Source organism: Labrus mixtus, chromosome 2 (genome assembly GCF_963584025.1).
Source record: "Labrus mixtus chromosome 2, fLabMix1.1, whole genome shotgun sequence".
Taxonomy (NCBI): Eukaryota; Metazoa; Chordata; class Actinopteri; order Labriformes; family Labridae; genus Labrus; species Labrus mixtus.
Window position 1 is genome coordinate 20,756,000 of NC_083613.1, and position 21,379 is coordinate 20,777,378.

General features: G+C 40.6%; 1 protein-coding gene across 2 annotated transcripts in view; it reads right to left on the reverse strand.

Moving 5' to 3' along the window:
• Positions 1–21,163, reverse strand: part of LOC132988226 (protein sidekick-1-like) — a 197,227-nt gene extending 176,064 nt beyond the window's left edge. Inside the window, exon 1 of one of the 2 annotated variants that reach the window (XM_061055498.1) lies at positions 20,781–21,163. In XM_061055498.1, coding sequence (XP_060911481.1) covers positions 20,781–20,955 — 175 coding nt within the window. In that variant the 5' untranslated portion in view covers positions 20,956–21,163. The remainder of the gene's footprint in view (positions 1–20,780) is intronic. The other variant, XM_061055489.1, reaches the window with a different exon arrangement.
• Positions 21,164–21,379: the final 216 nt, after the last annotated feature.

A 21,379-nucleotide genomic window follows, 5' to 3' on the forward strand; every position in this document is an offset into this window, starting at 1 on the left:
TGGGACAACAGGTGAGGCAGGGAGGGCATAAAAAGAGAGGAGGACAGACGGGGAGAGGAAGAAGAGGGAGAGGCCAGACCATTCTCAATTCATGGAGGTGGTGTAGATCGTTAGCCAAATAAATTAGTGTCTTGCGGCTGTGGATATCACACTGCCATATGTCAGACAGAGGGGGACTGGAGTTGGAGGATGAAAAGACGAGAAACACTAGTGGAGAGATTGGAGTAAGAAATCTGTTTGCAGCAGTGAGTGTGAATAAATACATATGAACAGCAACATAAACAGATGTGGCCTCATCTTACAGAAAAATGTTTTGATGGAGGAAGAGGAAAGAAAGGGGTGTCGTGGGCAGAGGACAGGAGCTAATCCAGTTGAGTTGAACTGAGACCAGAGTTAAGCACATATAAGCTTGTACTCTGCTCTGGGCCGTCACAGCACACATAAGCACACACAGATAGGGAGCGTGAGAGAGATTAATAAATCAGTATTTGGATTAGTGTAAAGGAGAGAAAGTGACGGTTTGGGCCTTGGATGACCTTGTCATTGACTTGGATAAGTAGACTACAAACCCAGCTATTAGAACTACAGGACCCCTTAGCCCTGAACAGCCAACTAATGCCAAACTGCTGTCACAAACTTCACAAAGCCTCTCTGCTAGGGACGAGTCGTGATTTTGAAATATTCCAATAGTCATTAAAGTTCAAAATTAAAAAAAGACATAGGAGTTTTCATGCGACTTATATCGCATCTTGAAAATATATCCCGCCAGATGGTGGTAGTAGTGCATGTGAAAGCTGTTTGATCACAGCCATGTGATAACAGAAGAAGAACGCATTAGTGCCAGATACCACGACAATTGCAAACTTTGCCAGGTAAACTAGCATCATGGAAATAAAACTGACAGAGTTGTGAAAAAATAATGAGTGTCTCTCTCTCTCTCTCTGTACTGGTGAAGGAGGGTAAGACAGAGCAGGTCATATCATGATCCACAAACTGTTTTTGAGAGTTACATATCATGAATATACAGATGATTCCCTGAGGAGCAGAAGAGATGAAATGCTCATCTGTCTGTCTGTTAGTCTTTTCTCTGACTTAATAAGGGAAAAGATCTGTTTTACTCAATGTAAGGTAAGTAACACTTGTGTTAGCAAATCAAACTTCTTAGAAAGCACATTAACCTTGAACTCCTTTGGGATGAATGTATTATTTTAGTCTAAAAAATGTTTTACCATAAAATGTGCTCATATAACCTTGTCGGAAATGCAAAATTTAGGCCAATGATACTGACCCAAAAAACTAGGTGAACAACACACAGTTGGAAAAGACAATTTTACTGTTGTTGGTTAATTGGGAGTACACATTTTTTTATACTACTTATAACTTAATTAAATCTGATAATTATTTTTAAAAAATGTACAAGCCTCCCTCAAATCACTCATATTCAGAGGATGAAAAAATCTATCATATCAATTGAGAAGAATTGATAGCAGAATCAATCAGACTTTGAAAGGAAGATCATTTAATTATATCATATGGGTTTGGATAACGCCAACTGGGCACCCCTGCTGGCTGCAAGATTTGTGTGTCAAAGGATTCTTTCTATGAAATGATTTACTTCACAAGTAAATTCATTCAAAGCCGTTCTTCATGAAGGATAGTGCATAGACCTTCACTGTCGTCATTTCTTTCTGATATTAAATACAAGGACAAGATATTAAGCAGACACACATACACCTCTAGTACACAGACACCTGCAGACACACATACAGCAGCAGAGCATCTAGAGGGTTATTAAAGATCTTGACACTGATTAGACATACCTGAACCCAGGAGGGCAGAAGGGATCGACATCGGAGGAGGAGGAGGAAGAAGTGGGAGGCAGGGGGTGGTTGACAGGTTGGGAATGTGTGCGGTGTCTAAAAGCATGTTGAAATGAGGGAACAGAAGAATAGGTGGAGAAAACAGCCGTATGGGTGGGGATTGAGAGGGAGAAAATATCACACAGACAGAACCAGGGTGTAAATGTCTCAGAACATGTCCTCTAGCATGGGGAGAGCGGCAGAGGGATGGGATGGAAGAGAAGTGAGAATGCTGTCCACACACTATACCAAAGAGGTTTTAACACTCCTGTTTGTGGCCAAGGTGTGAAGGCACGCACATATGACCTTATCCCCATATATAGAAACCTTTTTGCACAACAATCAAGATTCTACCAGAATATAGCCTGGAGTCAATGATGCATATCCATTTCTATTTATAAAATCCTGCAGCCTACCCTGGATTACAACACAAAGACGCATTCCCTCTATGCTTTCAGATCTTTGACTCTTCTACCACCCTCCTGTTTCTTGATGTATAGCGGAAAAGTTTATTCACTTTTAAAGATCCCCACTTTCTTCTTCTTTCTGTTGTGGATGTAAAACTTGGTATGGGCAGAGTGAGGAAGTTGTGAAAGTCATATACAGCAATGTAATTAAATTGATGTGTATAAATATCTCGTAACTGTTTCATTTGCAGGTTTATTTCACGCCTCTTTCCATCACATTTTGGGTGGTAAAAATCCCGTGACAAGATTGCTTTCCTATTAGGGAGATATTGCCTGGGAAAGGAGAGTTCTCCATGTATTGTAGCTTTATTGAAGCTGAACATTTTACTTGAGTTTGTTTAATTGTTTTCTACTTTTCCTTCCAGAAATGATCCAGTTTTCCTCAACTTGTATACACTTGTTCTATCTCAACAGAAGCAGAGATATACACATAAGCACAGGCAGACAGCAGGATAGTAATAAAGTTAGATAAAACATGCATGTGGGCCTAAATAAATTAATTCATGAGTTGTCTGTTTATTCATTGATTATCTGGGAGCAGCAAGTAAACACTGTTAAGTCTTTGAGAGCAGATATACTTTGGAACCAAGCATTAACATTTAATCACTTGAAGTATAGTCACACATTAACTTACATGCTACTGTGAACCAATTTGTTTATGTAGATGTATGGATGGTTGGCTGCAAGGCCTCCTTGTTTACTCCTTTGCGTTTTTACCTCTTTATCACAGAGAAGAAAATGACAGCTAATGTACTTGTAATCTGATTATCTCTTACAGAAATACTGATGCTAATCTAACAGCCTCTCTCTCTCTCTCTCTCTCTCTCTCTCTCTCTCTCTCTGCGATTTATGTCTTTAAAAGGAAGTATAAAACCAAAAGCAACGGGTGAAACGAACTGTGAGATTAAACTTGCCCTCCTCCACCACTTTCTCTCTCCCCCTTCTGAGCTCTCTCTCTCCTCCTCTCTAAATTATCTGAGAGCTGTAATTAAAAAGTGCACTTTGGTACTTGCATGGTGCTAACAAGCAGACCAAAACACACACATTGAAACACACACTAAATTAGAGATAGCTGAAGCTCGACTAATCATCTGAGTCTATGTCATAAAGAGTGGTACATCTCAAGTTTGTGTATTAAAACAAAGTGCAGTTGTTTACTGAAGTGAATGTGTCTGTCTAAAGGCTGTTTGACAGACACATTCGTTGTGGTAAGTCCTGAAGAGACATTATAAAGGCACGGTTGTGTTTAGGTTAACTGTCATGAAAATGTATTTTAATAACTCATGCTTAGTCTGTAGTTGTATATGAAGTATGTGCAAAATTGAAAGTCAGACTTTGATTTTAAATAACTGTTAATGAAGTATAAACCTTATATGTTGGGCCACGAAGGATGCACCAGATGGATCTTTCAAAATCAAGGGGGAAACGGATGCATTTGTCTGCCGTGTGTGAAGGAGCCTTCGAAATGGGACAGCCTTCAATGCAATGAAATCAGCCTTCAAATGTGCACTCCTGCGGCTGCAGAATTGGGACATAGCCAAGAGTTGAATCGCACTCCTTTATAGGCTAGGGATGTTGGAACGAAATTTGGGATTCGATTTATTTTTTGTAAATGCAGTGTTTCCCACACAGAGACGACACCTGGGCGGGCTGCCCAGGAGTATTTATCACCGCCCAAGTATATTTTCGACCTGTTTTTATTTATTTATTATTTGAGAATGAGAGAGAGAGAGAGCGAACTGTATGCCAGTTTTATACCCCAAGTGTATGAATATTGTCTTTGGTGGTCAGACTGTCTGCAATATAAGGGGCAACAGCGGAAATCTTGCCTAGAGCACCAAAATGGGTAGGGGCGGCTCTGGGAGAGAGTACAGGTGCGTGTGAGGACCTCACTGAGCGCACAGTTTTTTTAAACTGTACCTGAGCCCTCGGCGGCTCCGTGCAACATGACAAAACTCTCATTTGAAAAAAAAATGCGGAGAGATAAGACGCAGCAACACCAAGAGAGCAGAATCACATCAGCTTCAGAAAGAGAGAGAGAGGGAGAAAGAAGGTCCACTGTCCGTACATCCCTCTTGTAAATGCACCGTTTGAGGTGCCTTGGTCAAAACTGAAGCTTCTTATGGCTTTGTTTTGATTTAATGTTTATGTGCAGCTGATTGCTGCTGATGCTGTGCTGAACTCCTATAAATAACAGAATATTGAGTGAACCTTTTCAAAAAGTGAGCCTTATTCCTGGTGTTTGTGTCTGTGCGCATGAGTGGATGAGCAGGTTAAAAATGTTTCACATATATAATGCATCCTAAGCTCTGCTGGAGACATTTTTTTATTTTTTAATTGTCAGCAACATCATTCAACCCCATTCATATTTGTTATTGAATGCTTCAAGCCCATACTGCGTAGCCTCCTTTGAATCTTTTACAATGGCTTTGCTTCACTGGCTTGATAGATAGATAGACCAGACAATCCAATCCCAGGTCCAATTATGAGCATCAAGAAGGACCAGTGTGTGCTCATCAAGTTGGTGGAGGAAAGACACATTAAACTGCAATGCTAAGAACTCAAATTATTTCTTCTTCTATTTTACAGTCTGCAGCTTTTGAAGACTTACTGCTGCCTTCACAAAAACCCCTTTTCACCTCAGGCTAAACTTAAAAATAGACTTGTGTAACTTGAAAGGCCCAATCAATAATTCGGGAAAAATAAGGAGCTCTTAGCAAATACTCCCTGCTGATTCTGGGTGCATGTATAGTGTTTAAAGTGGGCAGAGAGGAAAGTTTAAAAGAGTGTTTTTGGTACTCTCAAGAAAAGTTTCCTCTCAGTCTTAACACTGTCCATTTTTTTTATAAACTGACGGTTTTTCAAAGCCTTCATTTGAACAAGTCAATAGCTGTGGGTTGGTCAAATCATTTGCTGCAACAAAAAATCCACATGAAACATTTAAATGCTTGTAGAGATGGCACAGTTTTTTATTCATTTGAGAACCATTCTGTTAACTCTAGCAGTGCTTCCCCTACCATTCAAGGAAGGCAACCTCCCACCACTCCAAAAAAAAGGCACAAAATACTTATTTCACTTCCCTGTTGAGCCAATTGAGATATACATTTCCTGAATTCCGGTACAGTTTACAACCTGTGATTGGTTTGGCAGCCTACTTCCAGCACGCAAACTTGCCTGAGCCCACCCACTGTTAACGTTGTTTTCAGACACAGACCCAGCGCTCTGAGTGAATTAACTGCATTATTGAGCTGCGTTTACCAAGTTCTTCGTGCCGCACGTTACAAACGGACAACGTTCCTTTCTAAAAACTTTCTCGGGAGTTCTCAAAGTTTTGTGATAAGTGCGACTCTGTCTCTCAGTGTCAGATTACACACCAAGTGCGTGCTGTGCATTGCAAAAGATGGTAACCGCAAACAAGGTGTCTCGCTTACTCTTTAAAAATACCACACACTCAAATGCTTATTTACTTATTTATCAATTGGAACAGACATCCTAAAAAGCAGTGAGTAAAATATGTTATTCTTCTTTTCTCTAGTCCTTGACTAACACAGCTTTACCCAAGGTCCTCCCATCCGTGTAAACATGATGTAAACACGGCTCCAACAACAGTACAGCTGGCAGGACTCAGGTTTCTCACTCAATGTAGACAGTCATGACTCAGAGACATTTACACAGGATAAACTTGATTTCTGATGGCTGATGTCAAGCATTCACGAACGCCTAGTTAAAAGCAAGTATATTAAGGACTTAACTCTCCAAGCTTTCAGCTGAGACATTTTCCTGATCATATAAAAAATAATGGGATTTGTGTTTGTGACTGTCTGTTTGGATAACTTCTGTTAAAACAAATCTATAGGACAGCATCGTAATTTAAATCCAAACTGAAAAAACCACTGCTTACAGAGATCTAATATCTGTCATCACCCCTGCTGCTGTTGGTTTACAGCTCTGATAGCCTGCCTGCTTACAGTTGACTTCTCATATTGTTCTTGTGTGTGTTTTTGTGTGATCTGTTTGTAAAGGTTGCACTAAAAAAAATGCAGCATACAGTATGCCAACTTTAAAGTGCTAAAAAATGAAAACCCACCCACATGCACGCAAGCTCTGACTCTAGAGAGCATTATAGATTCAAGGTATCTTTGCCTCCGAGACACACATAAATAAATAAATGAATGAAAATGAAAAACAAACTCCCACATTAAATGATTAGCAATAAGTGTGCCCACTGCTTGAAAAGTACTGAAACATTCAAACACAGGCTTTAGCACTTTAGAGTGGCATTGAGGCTCCATGATGGGACAAGTAAGATGCCCTCCCTGAACCTCCAGCTTAGTGGAAGCTATGATTGCAGCCCTGTTTGCCAGGCTTTCCGCAGTCTGTGATTGGCTGATTGAAGCAAATTAATGAATCACTGCGTGAAGAAACTGGAGACTTATTCTGCTCTGATTAATGTGTTTTCCTCAATGCCAATTAAACACTGATTACACAAATTAACAACTCTGGGCTACTGTAATCACTAAGTGCTCACACAGGGGCTTGTGTTGATGGAATGGGCTACAAACATAAGCGCACAAACAATGAAAGAGACACACACAGCCGTAAGGAACCACACTCCATTTGTCCTTCTGTCCTTGCCCAGAGCTCTGTCAAATGCTGCCAGGCCTGGCAGTTGTTATAACCTAATGCTTTTAGCTCCATGTCCTCCAAGATAGAGTTACCAACCACATTCACCGAACACCCTCTCCTCTGACTCAACCCCTCCCTCTCTCACGCACATACACACGCAGGGAAAAAAATCTGTCACCAAGAACCATGCGAGATACATTGGGCCTCAGACTGACAGCTGGTGCCAAAGGCTGCAGTTAGTGGATCTCCGCTCTGGGACAGGTTACCACCTCCCTCTCATTGTATGGAGCCAGAGGCAAAGAGGGACGACGAGAAGTGAGATGAAAGGGAAGGAAATAGGATGGTTTGGGGAAGAAGGGAAGGGGGGGAGAGGTGACAGACAGAGCTGGAAGAGAGAAGTAGGAGAAATGAAAAAGGAAAGTTCCTGCAGACTTCACTGTAACGTGACACCACAGAGCTGTGGGAGAAAATGACAGCATGGAAAGACTACAAGCAGTCCACGATAGACTGGAGAGATCATGAGAAATAAGAGAAGAGAGAGGAAAAAAGGAGAGATTAACTAAATATGACTGTTACATTTGTGCTTCCATGAGAAAAAAAAGTGTGGCCGTCATACAGACCTGTTTTTTTTTTTGTGTGGGTCTAGACTGTAAGTGAGTGCAGTGCAATGTGGTTTACAGATTGAACAGAATCCAGAGCCAGGAGAAAATTAAAGAACTAAAGTGGATCCATACAGTGCCTATTTGCGAGTATGTATACTGTTATAGCCACAACTCTGCTCTTGCTCACAGTTGTTTTATTCATATTCATATTATATATATATATATTTTTTGTATACATTAACTTAAAATGTTTTTTATTTTGTTTGGAAATCATTGCTATGGGGAAATCTATAGATACAAACAAATACATTAATTAACATTGCACACATGTAAACAAACACACTCCAACCCCCTTCCTTTTTTCACTTGTGATAACACAGGTGTGCATCCAATGTCTGTTGCGCTTGTGTGAGTGTGTGTTTGGAGAGAGAGAAAGGGCCAGCTGTGCCATTATGCAAGCTTTATACATCTATGTTACAAGCTTATTAGATTTAGACTCAATGGACAGGAAGACGACAAGGTAAGGGGAGAGAGGGAGACGGAAATCGAGCCACAATGAAAGAAAAACTATTCAGAGTGAGCGAGGAGGGAAAGAGAGCGATAGAGAGATAGAGCGAGAGAGAGAGAGAGAGAGAGAGAGAGAGAGACAGAGAATTATGATAGGGAGGTGCTGAAATTCTTTCAGCAGTGATTGTGTCAATGTGTTGAAAGCAGGTGGTTTAAAAGCCTATTCACTTTCTAACACACAGACACTGCAATTATCTGCACACCTGAGGCACAGATAAACAAGCCACAAACAGCCCACACACACACACACACACACACACACACACACACACACACACACACACACACACACACACACACACACATACTGTAGATGAGCAAGTGACAGCCTAATAAGGCCCTCTGTCAGTTAAAGTGACTATGAAAACACATAATCAAGTCGATTTTTGCCAAGAACTAACAGAAATTTTCATTTTGAACACAAATACACACACAAAGGTTATTTTGCCTGGCATGGGGAGCTGTTTTGAAATGATGGTTGCAGAAATCAGCATATTGTTTGCCTAGAGCCGTGGACTGACATTTAGTGCATTGGATTATTGGAGCAAAACCCACAAACACCACCCTTCAGACAACATTATGATATCATTACATAGCACTGTTATAGATTACTATGTTATAATGCTAATGTTACAGCGCCTGCATGACAATTTGTAATTTCAATCTGTAATCCAGACCTTGTTTTGCTCTTGCATGACACACTTTGAATGGACTGGTACAGATGAGATCTCCAAAACTGAGCATGTGGGTGTCTGTCAGTGAATGCAGCACAAAGTGCTACTGGTGATACAGATCACAGTTGATCAGTGATCCATTCGGATCACCCCCACGGTTCCAGGGGCAATTGATCCATAGCTTGATGAAAAATGTAAGGGCTGGGACGATGTGCTTTTGCCCCCATACAATTGTATCACGCATGAAGTAGCTGACCCTGTTTGTCAATCAATCAATCAATCTTTATTTGTATAGCACCAATTCATAACAAATGTTATCTCAAGACACTTTGCAAAAAGCAGGTAAAAGACCTAACACTTTACGTAATAATACAAGAGAGCAGGTAAAATACCTTACTTAATTGTTATATTATTTACAAAGACCCAACATTAATTCACCATGAGCACTAGGCAACATTTAGCAAAGTGACAGTTATTTGTGAGTCTTTAAACTTTTGAAACAATTGACTTTCAACACTAACCATCTTTAAAAGTAAATTGCATGTCTTTAAATTTTTGATAGGCTTGACTCACAGCTTAACATGCAAGGTTCAGTAGTGTCTAATAAACCACATGAATCAGGCTCTCTGCATGCTGCCACTAGAGAACAAAGTAATTCCCAGAATTCTTTTTAAAAATGATCCTGTCCAGTCAACGGCCTCATTTATGGTCTTTTGTTTCATAAGTGATACATTTCATCAACTTTGAATAAGATAATTAAACGTAAAATTAATCAAAAACGCATCATGTGAAAGTAGAAAAAGATGCATGGTGTGATCTTGTGAGGGCCTTTGTGAAAAATGTGATTTTTACCATTAATATGCTAGCACTTTCAAACTAAAGTACCAATGCATACATAGTGCAAGACACAGTTATAAATGTTAATTTTCAGTTCAATACTAAATAGCATTAATAATTCAATCTTACAATTTAGAAATGCTCATTCGTTTGTCATAGGGACAAAAGTTCACAAAAATATGTGTTAAATATCATGTCCGGTGTGGTGGTTGAAAGCTGAGAACTCAAACTGAGCACTGCGTGGCATTGTTGCCTGTGAGTAACATTCTGCTGAGTCAAACATGGCAGCCATTGCTACACACAGCGTAGCCTCCAGGTTCCACTATAATTCAACATGACTGAGGGTATTAGTGTGTCTGTATCGTTGTGTCGAAGTTTGTGTGTGTGTCCTGAGATGCTCACTTGTGTGTGAAAGCCTAACAGCAGCTCGGCCCAGGAATACCGAACGCTTTGAATTTTCAGGCAAACAGGAAAATTAATTTATCTTTTTCACTTGAACGCTTTCGTTTTGTTTTCATTTGTTTGCCTTCCTCGCTTTCTGTTCCCACAGTCACAAGATGAAGTGAATCCTGTGAAAGATTACTTGAAATTCCATGAAAACACACATACACACACACACACACACAACCATTTTACTACAGGATAACAAAGTGTCTGTGATATGTGTGTACTTAATGAATGAATGAGTGTACACCTCCCCTTCCCAATTACAGAAATTGGAAGAAAGAAATACGTGGCAGATATAAGAGAAGGAAGGAAAGCTGGGAAGAATGTTGTGCAATGATTAGGAGGAAAGATGAAAGTAGAAGAAGCTGAATATGAAGTATGGTAAATAAAACATTTTTTTAAGTGAATCCATGAGTCAAGAAACCATTTCTCTCTTCTCATCTTTCCCTTTGTTGGACTCACTTCATCAATCTTTATAAACCTCTGGTTTGATCAACTCTGTTAAATTATGTCTTTTCTTATCCATCCATCTACTTAAGTGACTACATAGCTGATAGACTATTCTCTCTTTCCACCTACTTTCTCTTTGAATTACTGTGATTTCTGTTCTTCAAAACAGCATATCTTTTCATCTACCTGTACTGTATCCATTTATTTCCTCAACCATCAATCAACACAACCGTCCTTCTCACTTGTTAAGAGCAAAAGTTCATCCTGATCACTAGCTGCTCGAATCCGAGAGCATTTATTTCAGGATATAGGCAAAAGACAGTGAAATAATCACAGAGGCTTAGCCATTCGTTTTCATTACGCCTTGAAAGTAATCATGTTTTTTTAGTTGGCTTGAGTACACTTGGGGTTAAAGAGTATGTTTAGCAAACGATCAAGGCTTACAAATCGGTAAATAGCCACTAGAGTTATGTAAATTCAAGATGGTTAAAGCTAGCATGATTCATTAGCAGACCTAAAACCATGTATTTCCAAACAAAGTGCCAAGAGATAAAATGTAAAATGTGTACTTTATGTATTCAATGGACACTGGCTTGTAATTTAAAAGTAAACTAACTGGCCCTTTTTTGTCAGGATGTCCCAAGCTACTTCATAGTAATAATAGTTGTCATTGTTACCACTGAATCAGTCTATTAGGCTCTTCTACATTTACAAAGTAGAACATAGTATCTGGTCTCTGGAGCATTATTGGTGTGTTGTTTTAAACACAACATTGACATACTCTTTTCTAAATGGACTAATGCCTCCTGATGCTGTTGTACTCGAGTGCATTTCTTGTTGCATAGCTTGTTTACCAGGTACAGAGTGTCCATCTCCTCGATTTGTTTTACCTTTAGGAACACCTTTTCTTACCCAGGGTAAGCAACACTCACTATGTTCCTGCACTGCAAGCAATACCCTTAAAACAACTCTGCTATAGTTACAGCAGGAATAAGAAATGGCAACAGTAAAGTAAAGGGGGGGGGGGGATTTGAAGTAGACACCTGAAATCCCCTTAATGTACATGAATGATCCCAATCTGACTCTTATTGGAGCGTGATTGGTGCTTATGATTACTGATAGTAAGGGTGAGGTCGTACATCTGATGGTGTGCACAGTTTCAGAGCTCTGCTAGCTCTAATGCAGAGCTTCATTTTTGTCTAAAGCCTCTTATCCCTGCATGGAGCTCAGAATTGGAATTAACACACTAACTAACGTGTGTGTGTGTGTGTGTGTGTGTGTGTGTGTGTTTTGTTTTAGTATGGTCTAAGTTATTGCACAACAACTGAGAACATAATTTTTCAATAACTTTTACTCTAAGTTATTGAAAAATTATGTTCTCAGTTATTGTGCAATACAGTGAATAATATGTACAGTAAATATATTGTATAAATTGCATTACCTTGGACAACCACTGCAGCACCTTCAGCTCCTTAGACAAAGTCAATATGAACATTGATGGGACTGAGACACCCTGAGATAATCACATCCCTGTGTTTTTACAGCAAATGGTAAGACAAAGGATTTGGTGCTCTGTTGAATGCCTGCTCATTATTTTGTAGTAAACCCTCCTGACAATTCAAATAAGTCATTATGTCCCTAAAGCTATTTTAGATAACAAGCACTGTAAGAGGCAGAAACTGTGAATCAGTCTGGAAAATGAGGAGAATTAAGACATCAAATCACTGATGAGGCTTATCCCAACATGCAAATCAGCAGGGATTTGGCTGTGTTCTGCAGACGCACTAATGCACATACAGCATGCAATATAAAAACAAGCCATCTACTTTTGATTCAGGCCATGGACCTCTGTCAAATACACTCACACACCCACAAGTGAACACACTTTGGCACAGGCTAAAGTAAGTAAGTAAGTAAGTCTACATCCTGTTGGCCGGCTTCACAGAGAAGTATGCCCACCTCTGGTGTGGATCAAAGGACTAAGGTAAAAACTTCTGGCCAGACACACATACACACACACATATAGAGCGCACTCGCACATACAGTAGAGCACTGCCTGCCTTTTAGTGGATGAGATCAAAAAGGGGTTCTTTTCTCTAAGCCTATAGCATAAATCAGTTTACACACATACACACACACACACACCCTTTCAAACACCTGTGGCAGATCAAACTCAGCAAGCTGAGAACACACACCTGCAGCAGGCTAAAACCCTTGCACTGAAGTAAATCATGCTGCTCTGATACAGACACAACACTCTCACCAGCTCAAACCAGCCTGACTTCTGTAATGTTCCGTGACTGGCGACTCACTATGCAAAGATCACATACAAATAGTATGAAGGCCAAATTACAGTCAAAACAAACAAATTAAGAGCCTCAGCCAGGTGCTGAGGCTGGCCAGGTATGGGGAATACAGAGTTGGGGCGGGGGCACATTTGACTATGTAAAGAAGAAACAGTCTTTACTTCATGCCCTGCAAATGTCACAGTAAAATGACTAAAGCTACACTGAAAACAGAGGGGAAAAGAAAGTCAGGGGCTGAAGGGAAATAAAGGGTGATCGCCTGAGGTAGTATCCAGTGGAAGGTTGCCGGTTTAGCATTTAAATACAGTCTTAAATGTTTTGTGTAGGAAAAAGTCACTTTCTTGACCGCGCTATGAAACTACTCTTGGTACGACTTTAAAGGCCATCATAAACTGTTTTTGCACCAATACACCAAGACAAATTCCTTGTATGTGTAAGGATGTCCCTTATTCAAAAGCGTGTAACCATTTCTCTGAAGCAGTAGCTGAAATGGCTGCACCAAACTTTTTCTTTTAATATCTGCAAAAATCTACATGTCTACAGCTAATGGTCTAGTAGTCTCTTCCACAGGAAGGAGGACGTGTCTAGGAAAAAGAGGGGTAAACAGATATCATGGATGTGTTTTTCTAGAGAAATATGGTGATAAATAAGTCAACAGCTCATATTACATATAAATATGGAACATACAGCACAGTAAACAGCCTGCAATAATTGGGGCATAGAGTCTCAGAAACATGTTTTCCACAAGTAGAGGCCATGTAGTCATTGCCTGAATTAGAGCTGAGTCCTCATGTGCCTGTCTACACAGCCTGGCTCTGCTTGAAGGTGTAAATGTGATTGTCAGTCTCCATCATCAGCCCTTTGATTGACTAGCAACATGTCCAGGATGGTTCAAGCCTCCCTTCTGAAGTCAGCTGAAATATAATAGCTAATCAATTGGTAGATGAATATTCATTATAATAAATATTACATATACAAGCTTGGCAGTTAACCCCATCTTTTTAAGGTTTATAACAATTGTTCTTTGTTGACATAGAGGTGTTGATTGAGCTAGAGCACTGGTTCTTCACTGGTCTAGCCTCAGGACCCCAACCAACCTTTTTGTGAAATAATAAAACTAAAATTTCTGATATTCTTTCAACCAATTAGCTTAATAAAAAAGAAATGTTGTGCAGTTTTGACCTCAGACGGTAGAAGAGAGAAAAAAACTGAACAAAACCAAAATGTTTAAAAGGCACTTTATAGACTTTATGACCCAACTTTTTTTCCAGGTTCATATCTGCGACCCACTGAAAACAACTCTGCGACCCATCCATGTCTAAAGAGGCTATACTGACAATGAACATCATTGACATTCACCTAACTCACTTCAGTTAACAGTTAGTGTGTGTTGTCTCTTTCTATTGCCTGCCAGTTTTGATATTTGTCTGTCTGCCTTTTTACTTTGTGATGTCTTGCAGTTCAGTCAATCGATAGAGTTCATGTTTTGCAAGTGTTCAGCTTAACTTGGATCTCTCGCTGCAAAACCATCTTGAAAAGTACAAGATAAGCTTTTGTGCAATTTCCCCCATCCCACCCCCTCATTCCTCACACATGTACAAACGGCGGATCAATAGAAACGTCCTCCCCCTATCTTAAATAATAGATACAGAGACCTAAACAGCACCTTTTTTCCACCTGTGTGGCCTGCAGCAATGGATTCTTTCATTCCTTATGGTGAGGCGGATGGGGAAAAAAACAAACAAAAAAGATGTGCAAAAAGCAGCCTGTGTGAAAAAGGAATCAAGACTCCTGAGTCAATCCTACTTGGCGAATATTTCAAGGATGTTTTTAAAATATAACTTACATCTCATTGCAAACAGAGGATACTATTCTAAGCAGAAATGTCCACCACGTCTCACACCCTAACACAGGTTAGGTTAATTCATATTTAATATTAAACATTTCTCGAAAAGGAATTGTGCAGCTGAACTCTTAAAGACCTCATCGACAAAACTTACAGTTAAAGTCATAAACTACTCTAACAAGTTTGTGTGTGGGCACGATAAAAAAAGAATGATGGATAGGATAGATGCACTTGCACTCCTCTTACGCACACAAATACATTTCTCTCTGTCACACACACGGATGATTATTTTGCATTAGGAGACTCTGGCTGCTTCTATAAAGCTGACACTTCTATTGCTGTGCAAAGAACACACTTAGAGCTGAGAGAGGGTTAGCAGCATCAATGTGACACACACAGACACAAACACACACCTGCTGGCAACACTTTCTGTACACATTCTGAAATCCTGTCAGACTCAAATCTCTTACCAGGTCCGCACACTGAGACAGGTAGAGTCACGCAGTCACACACACAAACTGTGTCCCACTCAAACATACAGATGATTGCACACACACTGCAAATTGTCAGCTGGCTGTGGACATTTGGTGATTTGATTCTACCCTGACAGACAGAGAATTAAGGAGCTGACCAGGGATCTCACTTCCTCTTAGAGCTGCCTCGCCTGACGTCTATTACACATACTGATTTCACACTGTCTTCTCCTTGTTGCTCACTCGTAAATATGCACCTGCAAAAGCACTCGATATATCCGAAAGGCTGTCCCCTGGACTCAAACTATCTGAAAGAGGGATTAAATTAGCATCTGTGAGCAATGAAAGAACATGTAAACTGTTAAAAGAAATCTGTTAAATAACATCACAACCTTCAGGATGCAGAATTAAGTAATGAAGTCTTACAATTGCTTCACAACCTGTTCTAAAACATTATGGGTTTATAACGTTGTTGGAAAAAAAGGGGAACAGTAAGTGAAAAATGAGGGGAAAAAAAGGTAAGATTTAGTGTCCAAGCAGTGCAAAAGTCATGCAATGGTTGGTCACGATAGGATGGAAAAAAAAAAAATGAAAGGATTTAATTGCGACATATAGCACAGGATGTCCAAAAAGTGGACACATAAATTAAACTGCCAAAAATGAATACTTTTATCAATTTCTAATAAGTGACATCAATCTATTCATCAGCTTCAGCCCTAACCATAACTATATAATATTTATTAATTTTCACACTTTTAACCCTGTCAAATGCCATTTATTGTGATAATAACATTATTTTCAAAATAAAGATACATATACATATATATTTAGATCATATGCATACAGTGTACTAGACTAAAAGGAGTGTTTTTTTCTACTAACACAGTCTGGGGCATGTTACAGATTACCAACAACATTTATCTTCATGCATTATTCTGTTTGTGTAGCAAAGAGTAAAAAGAATCTCACCTGCTAACCAGAAGTCAGTGTAAGAAGACCATTGTTGTTTCGATATGATCACTAATATGTTATGATCCTATAACGTTTTTTTACTCCATCTAATTCCCAAACAAATAATATAAGATGACTTTGAACAAGAACTACCAGAACAGTATCTGCGATCTCATTCTCACGGTCACTACCATTCGGAAACCCTCCTCCCCCCGGCTGCACCTTGAGATCCTATCCATGAAAACCGCAAACAGAATCGGTGACAAGGGGCAACCCTGGCGAAGGCCACCACCCAGCATCACTCCCTCCAAAGCTTCCTGTGTTGTATATCTTTTCATGGTTTCAGGGGTGAAATGACCAGTACCCCAAGCTGCATGTATTTATAGATGTGGCTGCAACTGAAGCTGCATAAATTTGTAGAGGTTGTTTTCAAAACAAATCTAGCTTTTTCACGGTTTTCTCTGCAGGTGCATCTTTGATGCATTGTACATCTAAAAATCTGTGTTTATATCCCCATTCACAGAGTCATTGACTTTATATTACATCAAAAATGTTTGTGGATTGTTTTAGAGTTGAGATCAAAGTCAAGGTTAGGTATTGCCTCTCTAAGCCAAAATAAACGTCACCACCCCCTCCCACTCGCTCCAGGTGAATTCTCCTGATTATATCCTGCTGCGTTCTCACATCAGCTCACTCTGACATCCTGCAGAATAAATACGAGGAGGCTGGAGGAGAAACTCTGGGTGAAGTATGAGTGAAAAATATGCATTGTGTTCACACATGCAGCTCACCCTGAACACTTCAGGAGTTTTTCAGTACTTTTGCAACCTGAGAAACATGCCCCCCCCCCCCCCCCCCCCCCCCCCCACATACACACACACACACACACGCGTGCGCGCGCACAAACACACACGCACACACACACAAACACAGATGTACATACACACAAATTCAGAATTGCCAATATTGTTTTTTTTACTCCATTTGCACACATGCATACACACATATGCACACACACACACACACACCTACACAATAATGTTTTTATACACATACTTCACTCTGACAACCATATCTACATTCACATATCATTATAGTTGAACTCATTTATTATTATGGGCTGTAGGAGTTTCAACACTGTCCCTAGTGGTTACTAGGAAAATTGCATGTATTTGTGCTGGTGGGCTAAAATTGAAATATTGTAAAAAATGGTAACATCTACAAATTTGAAGTCTGGTCTACAGATTGATTGCCTATAATAACAAAAATTATGTTTCTATGCTGCAATGGCCATAGGTTAAAAAATCGTGATTATAATGGGTTTAGATGTGTCCAAAAAGTGGACACGGGGCCACAAGTGTTGCATTTTTTGTTCTACAGAGCATATATATATATATATATATATATATATATATATATATATATATATATATATATATATATATAAAACTGAAATCGTTCAAATTATAAAAATTTAGTAAAAACACACACCTGTGTGAAAAATGAAAGCCATAGCATCAGAAATGACCAAAATATCAGTAAAATAAGTTTTGAAGTGTCCATAAAATGGACACAGGTAACCAGAGGGTTACAAGGCTTCTCAGTTATCCTATCTTGTGTGCACATCCACACACGAATCCTTACATGTGTAAAACTGCACGCTGGTCTATTTGGATTCGCGTTTTATTACCACACTTAAAACTCTCCCAGCGCACAGACCACCACTCTGATGTCCTGTCAGAGACCTAAATTAGCTTAAGCATGTTTCCAATTAGGATCTATCTCTGACTTAGTTGAGGCAATGGAACTGGCACACCGAGCCTAATCACAATGATGGATCCACTTTGTGGTTCAGCATGATGATGCACAGATTTGCTTGGCTGAGGTTGAACCAGAAGCAAACTTCAACATTATGGCAAGAAAGTAAATTCGGGAAAGAGCTCTTAAAAATATTAAATTAGAGTTAGACTTGAAAGAATCACAATGGTTTAAAAGCGGGGATACTTGAGCTCCATTGTAATGAAATTAAATATTGGCTACATTTGGACCATTATTGTTATCATTATTAGAAACTAGGACAGAATCATACTCTTTGCTCTTTAAACCTAATGGCCTTCATTTTTTTGTGAATATCAATCCAGTTTGAATTACAATTTAACATGTTCAAAGTCATGTATTATTTGATGATTTCCACAGAAATTATAGTGAGGATAGAAAGGCATTATGGACCATGTTTATTGAGAATATTATTTACAATGTGAAAAAACTAAATGTTGCCCCATGTTAACATCAGTCTCAAAATTAAGTCTAGAATGAGGCTTTCTCTGTATCCACACTTTAAATAAGTCAAACAGCTGTGGAGCAGAACCCACTAAGTAACAAGGAGGCACTAGAGGTGGGGGTTTGGGGGGGCTTAGGGATAAGTTATGAATACAGAAGGGAGGGTGGAGAGGTTAGCAGATGAGAAGCGGAGGAAGAGAGGGAGGAGGAGGAAGGAGGAGGAGCGAGAGACAGTAAAAGGCTGCCGTCACTTAAACTCTAAAATGAAAGATCGATGAGCTTATTCAAATGTGCTCCCAGTGAGGAGAGTTGGCTCATATAAAACCTTGCATTTATGAGGACGGGTGGGGGCATTGATTGACTAAGAGAAAGGTGGGCGAAGACGAAAAAGGGAGGGAGAGGATTGAAAGGGGATGGAGGGCAGGAGAAGGAGAGAGTGGGTGAGAGATCAGGGAGATCAACATTTGCTCATGAATTTTATCCTTTTTCTACTAAAATAAAACATACTAATAGATGCTGGGGATAGTGGGGTCAGAACATAGAAATTCTACAGCCTTCGATTGGCCGCTTGGCACAGATTATCAAATCAATAACCCTAGTCCACCCCCTCATCACCTCCACCACAAGCCCATATCCCGTATCTGCTTCACTAATTTCCAATTCACCTCCTATGCCCTGCCCAAACAAGCCCTGCCAGTTATCCTGTAGAATATATGCAGTAAACAATTACCCCCCCCCCCCCCCCCCCCCCCCCCCTTCCCCCCAGTTAAGACAGCTGGAAAGTTGGTGCATGAGAGTTCAAGGGTTTGAGGGTTTGCGTGGTAACGTGGGTGCCAATGCTGAGACCTTGACATTACAGGGAGGATGGAAGGAGCTGACTCTGCAGCCACACCATCCCTCCATCTCCCACCTCCTCGCCACCTAGTAAGGAGGGAGGGATACAGGAGGGAGAGTGTGACGACTAGAGTAAGAAGGGAAAAGACAGCACCTTCTGACACACACAGAGGTGTTGTCATACTGTCTCCATCGATTGAACTGCAGGCACAGTTTTGTGAGTGACAAGCATGCTGCATCACATTCCCCCTCAGCCCTCCCGCACTCATTTATTTTAGATCTCACCCCCTCTCCGTGCCGCTCCCCTCTTACACCACAACCTTGTTTTTGCCACACTGCCTCCCTCCTCGTTCCTCCTCTACCTACCTGTGCCCACTCTTTTCACACTTTCCCTCCACTTAAAGGGCACACAGCATTCCCCATGTGTTCACAGATAGCTCACCCCCACCTCTGACAGACACATACACACACATGTAGACTGAGACATTCCTAAGACCCCCTCCTCCACATGACCCCGAGTCTCAGCCACACATTCTGCCCGCCACGCCATCTGTGACCCAGAGAAAACCGAGAGCCGACACCAGCCTGACCTTTTCTGAGCCTTTGTTTTGCCTCTTTGACACGATCCCATGAGGTACGTGCAAACATACAAAGAAACAAGCACACACACACAGATTCACACAATATGCACTGTTTCTCTCATAGCCCTCCATATAGTTACAAATATAGGGGGAAAAGGCATCTAAATACAAGGCAACCCAGAATTTCCACAAACAGCTCTCGTCAAGAATCAATATCTCATCATAGTCATCTTCTTTCACTGTATTCAACAATTACCCGACACAGTTAACCCTCAGCAGCCACAGGTTTCACACTGATCTGGACACAAGCCAACATAACAGGGCCAACAACACTGGACTAATAAAAGCCCACTTAAATTAATACACTTTATGCAGCTTTATGTGTTTGTGAATTTGTGCCAAACCAGGAGATGTAGTTAAGCAGGTCATTGACTAAGAGGGGGATTATCAATGCTTGGAAACTGTAACAACCCCTCCCTATACATATCCTCAATACCTTAATCCTACAATCATCATAACAATAACAGTAATTTTACAAATGCAAAAGCAGTATTTTCCCCCTAATCTGTCTGCTTTTAACAAGCCATCCACCTCCCTTAATTTACCAACATAACACAGTTATTCACTAATAAAAAAAAAACACCCACCTCGTTGTACCCTTCTAATAAGGACAGACACACACACACACACACACACACACACACACACACACACACACACACACACACACACACACAAACTAACAGGAAAATGGCTACTTTCTCTAATAAATCACACCCATTATTTCCAGAGTTGAAGAGTCATCATTTCACTTTCCTCTCTTCATCATGAAGTGACAAACGAGTCTGACATTTAGGGTTTTCAAACTGAACACTTTACCCTTACACACATGGATAGTTGAATCTATGTAACCTGCAATCATTCTTTGGTGGATCATCTGACATGTGAACCCAGGTCTCCTGGGGGTAAATCTCTCTTACCTTGGCCGTGCAACATGTGGCAGCTGCTGCTGAGAAGAAGAAGGAGAAAAAGAGGCAGAAAACGGTATCCACTCCGGGTCGCCTCTGTCCCCATCATCTTCTGACGGTTGTCCGGTGAGGGTCGCCCCGTAAGCTCCGGGTAGCCCTCGGGGTAACGAATTCCCTGTTTTATCATGCGGGAGCAGGTTTAACCAACAGTGCCCAGGTCCGCTTGTGCTTTCCTCTGCTGTAACTCTCTGTGACTCGCTCTACCCTGTGCACGAATAAGAAGTGCAAGTGGAGAGAAAGGCACCGGTGCACCTCCGCGATGTCCTCCGTAAATCAGATATCCCCAGGTCCGGCTGTCCCAGTCGAAATCTCCCTGCAGTAACTCCCCAGCTCCGGTGTCCAAAACTCAGTAGGCAGCCGGAGAAAGGAGAAAAAGGGAGTCGGCGGGGGTAAGGGGCTGCCTGCCCAATAGAGATACTTTCTCCCCCCCCCCCCTCAAGAAGTAACAGCACAGTAATATCCCTCTGCTGCTGCGGAGCCAGTGTGTCCCTGCGTCCAGCGATACCTCGTTTTCATTTGGATTGATCCGAGCAAGGAATTAATACATTTGA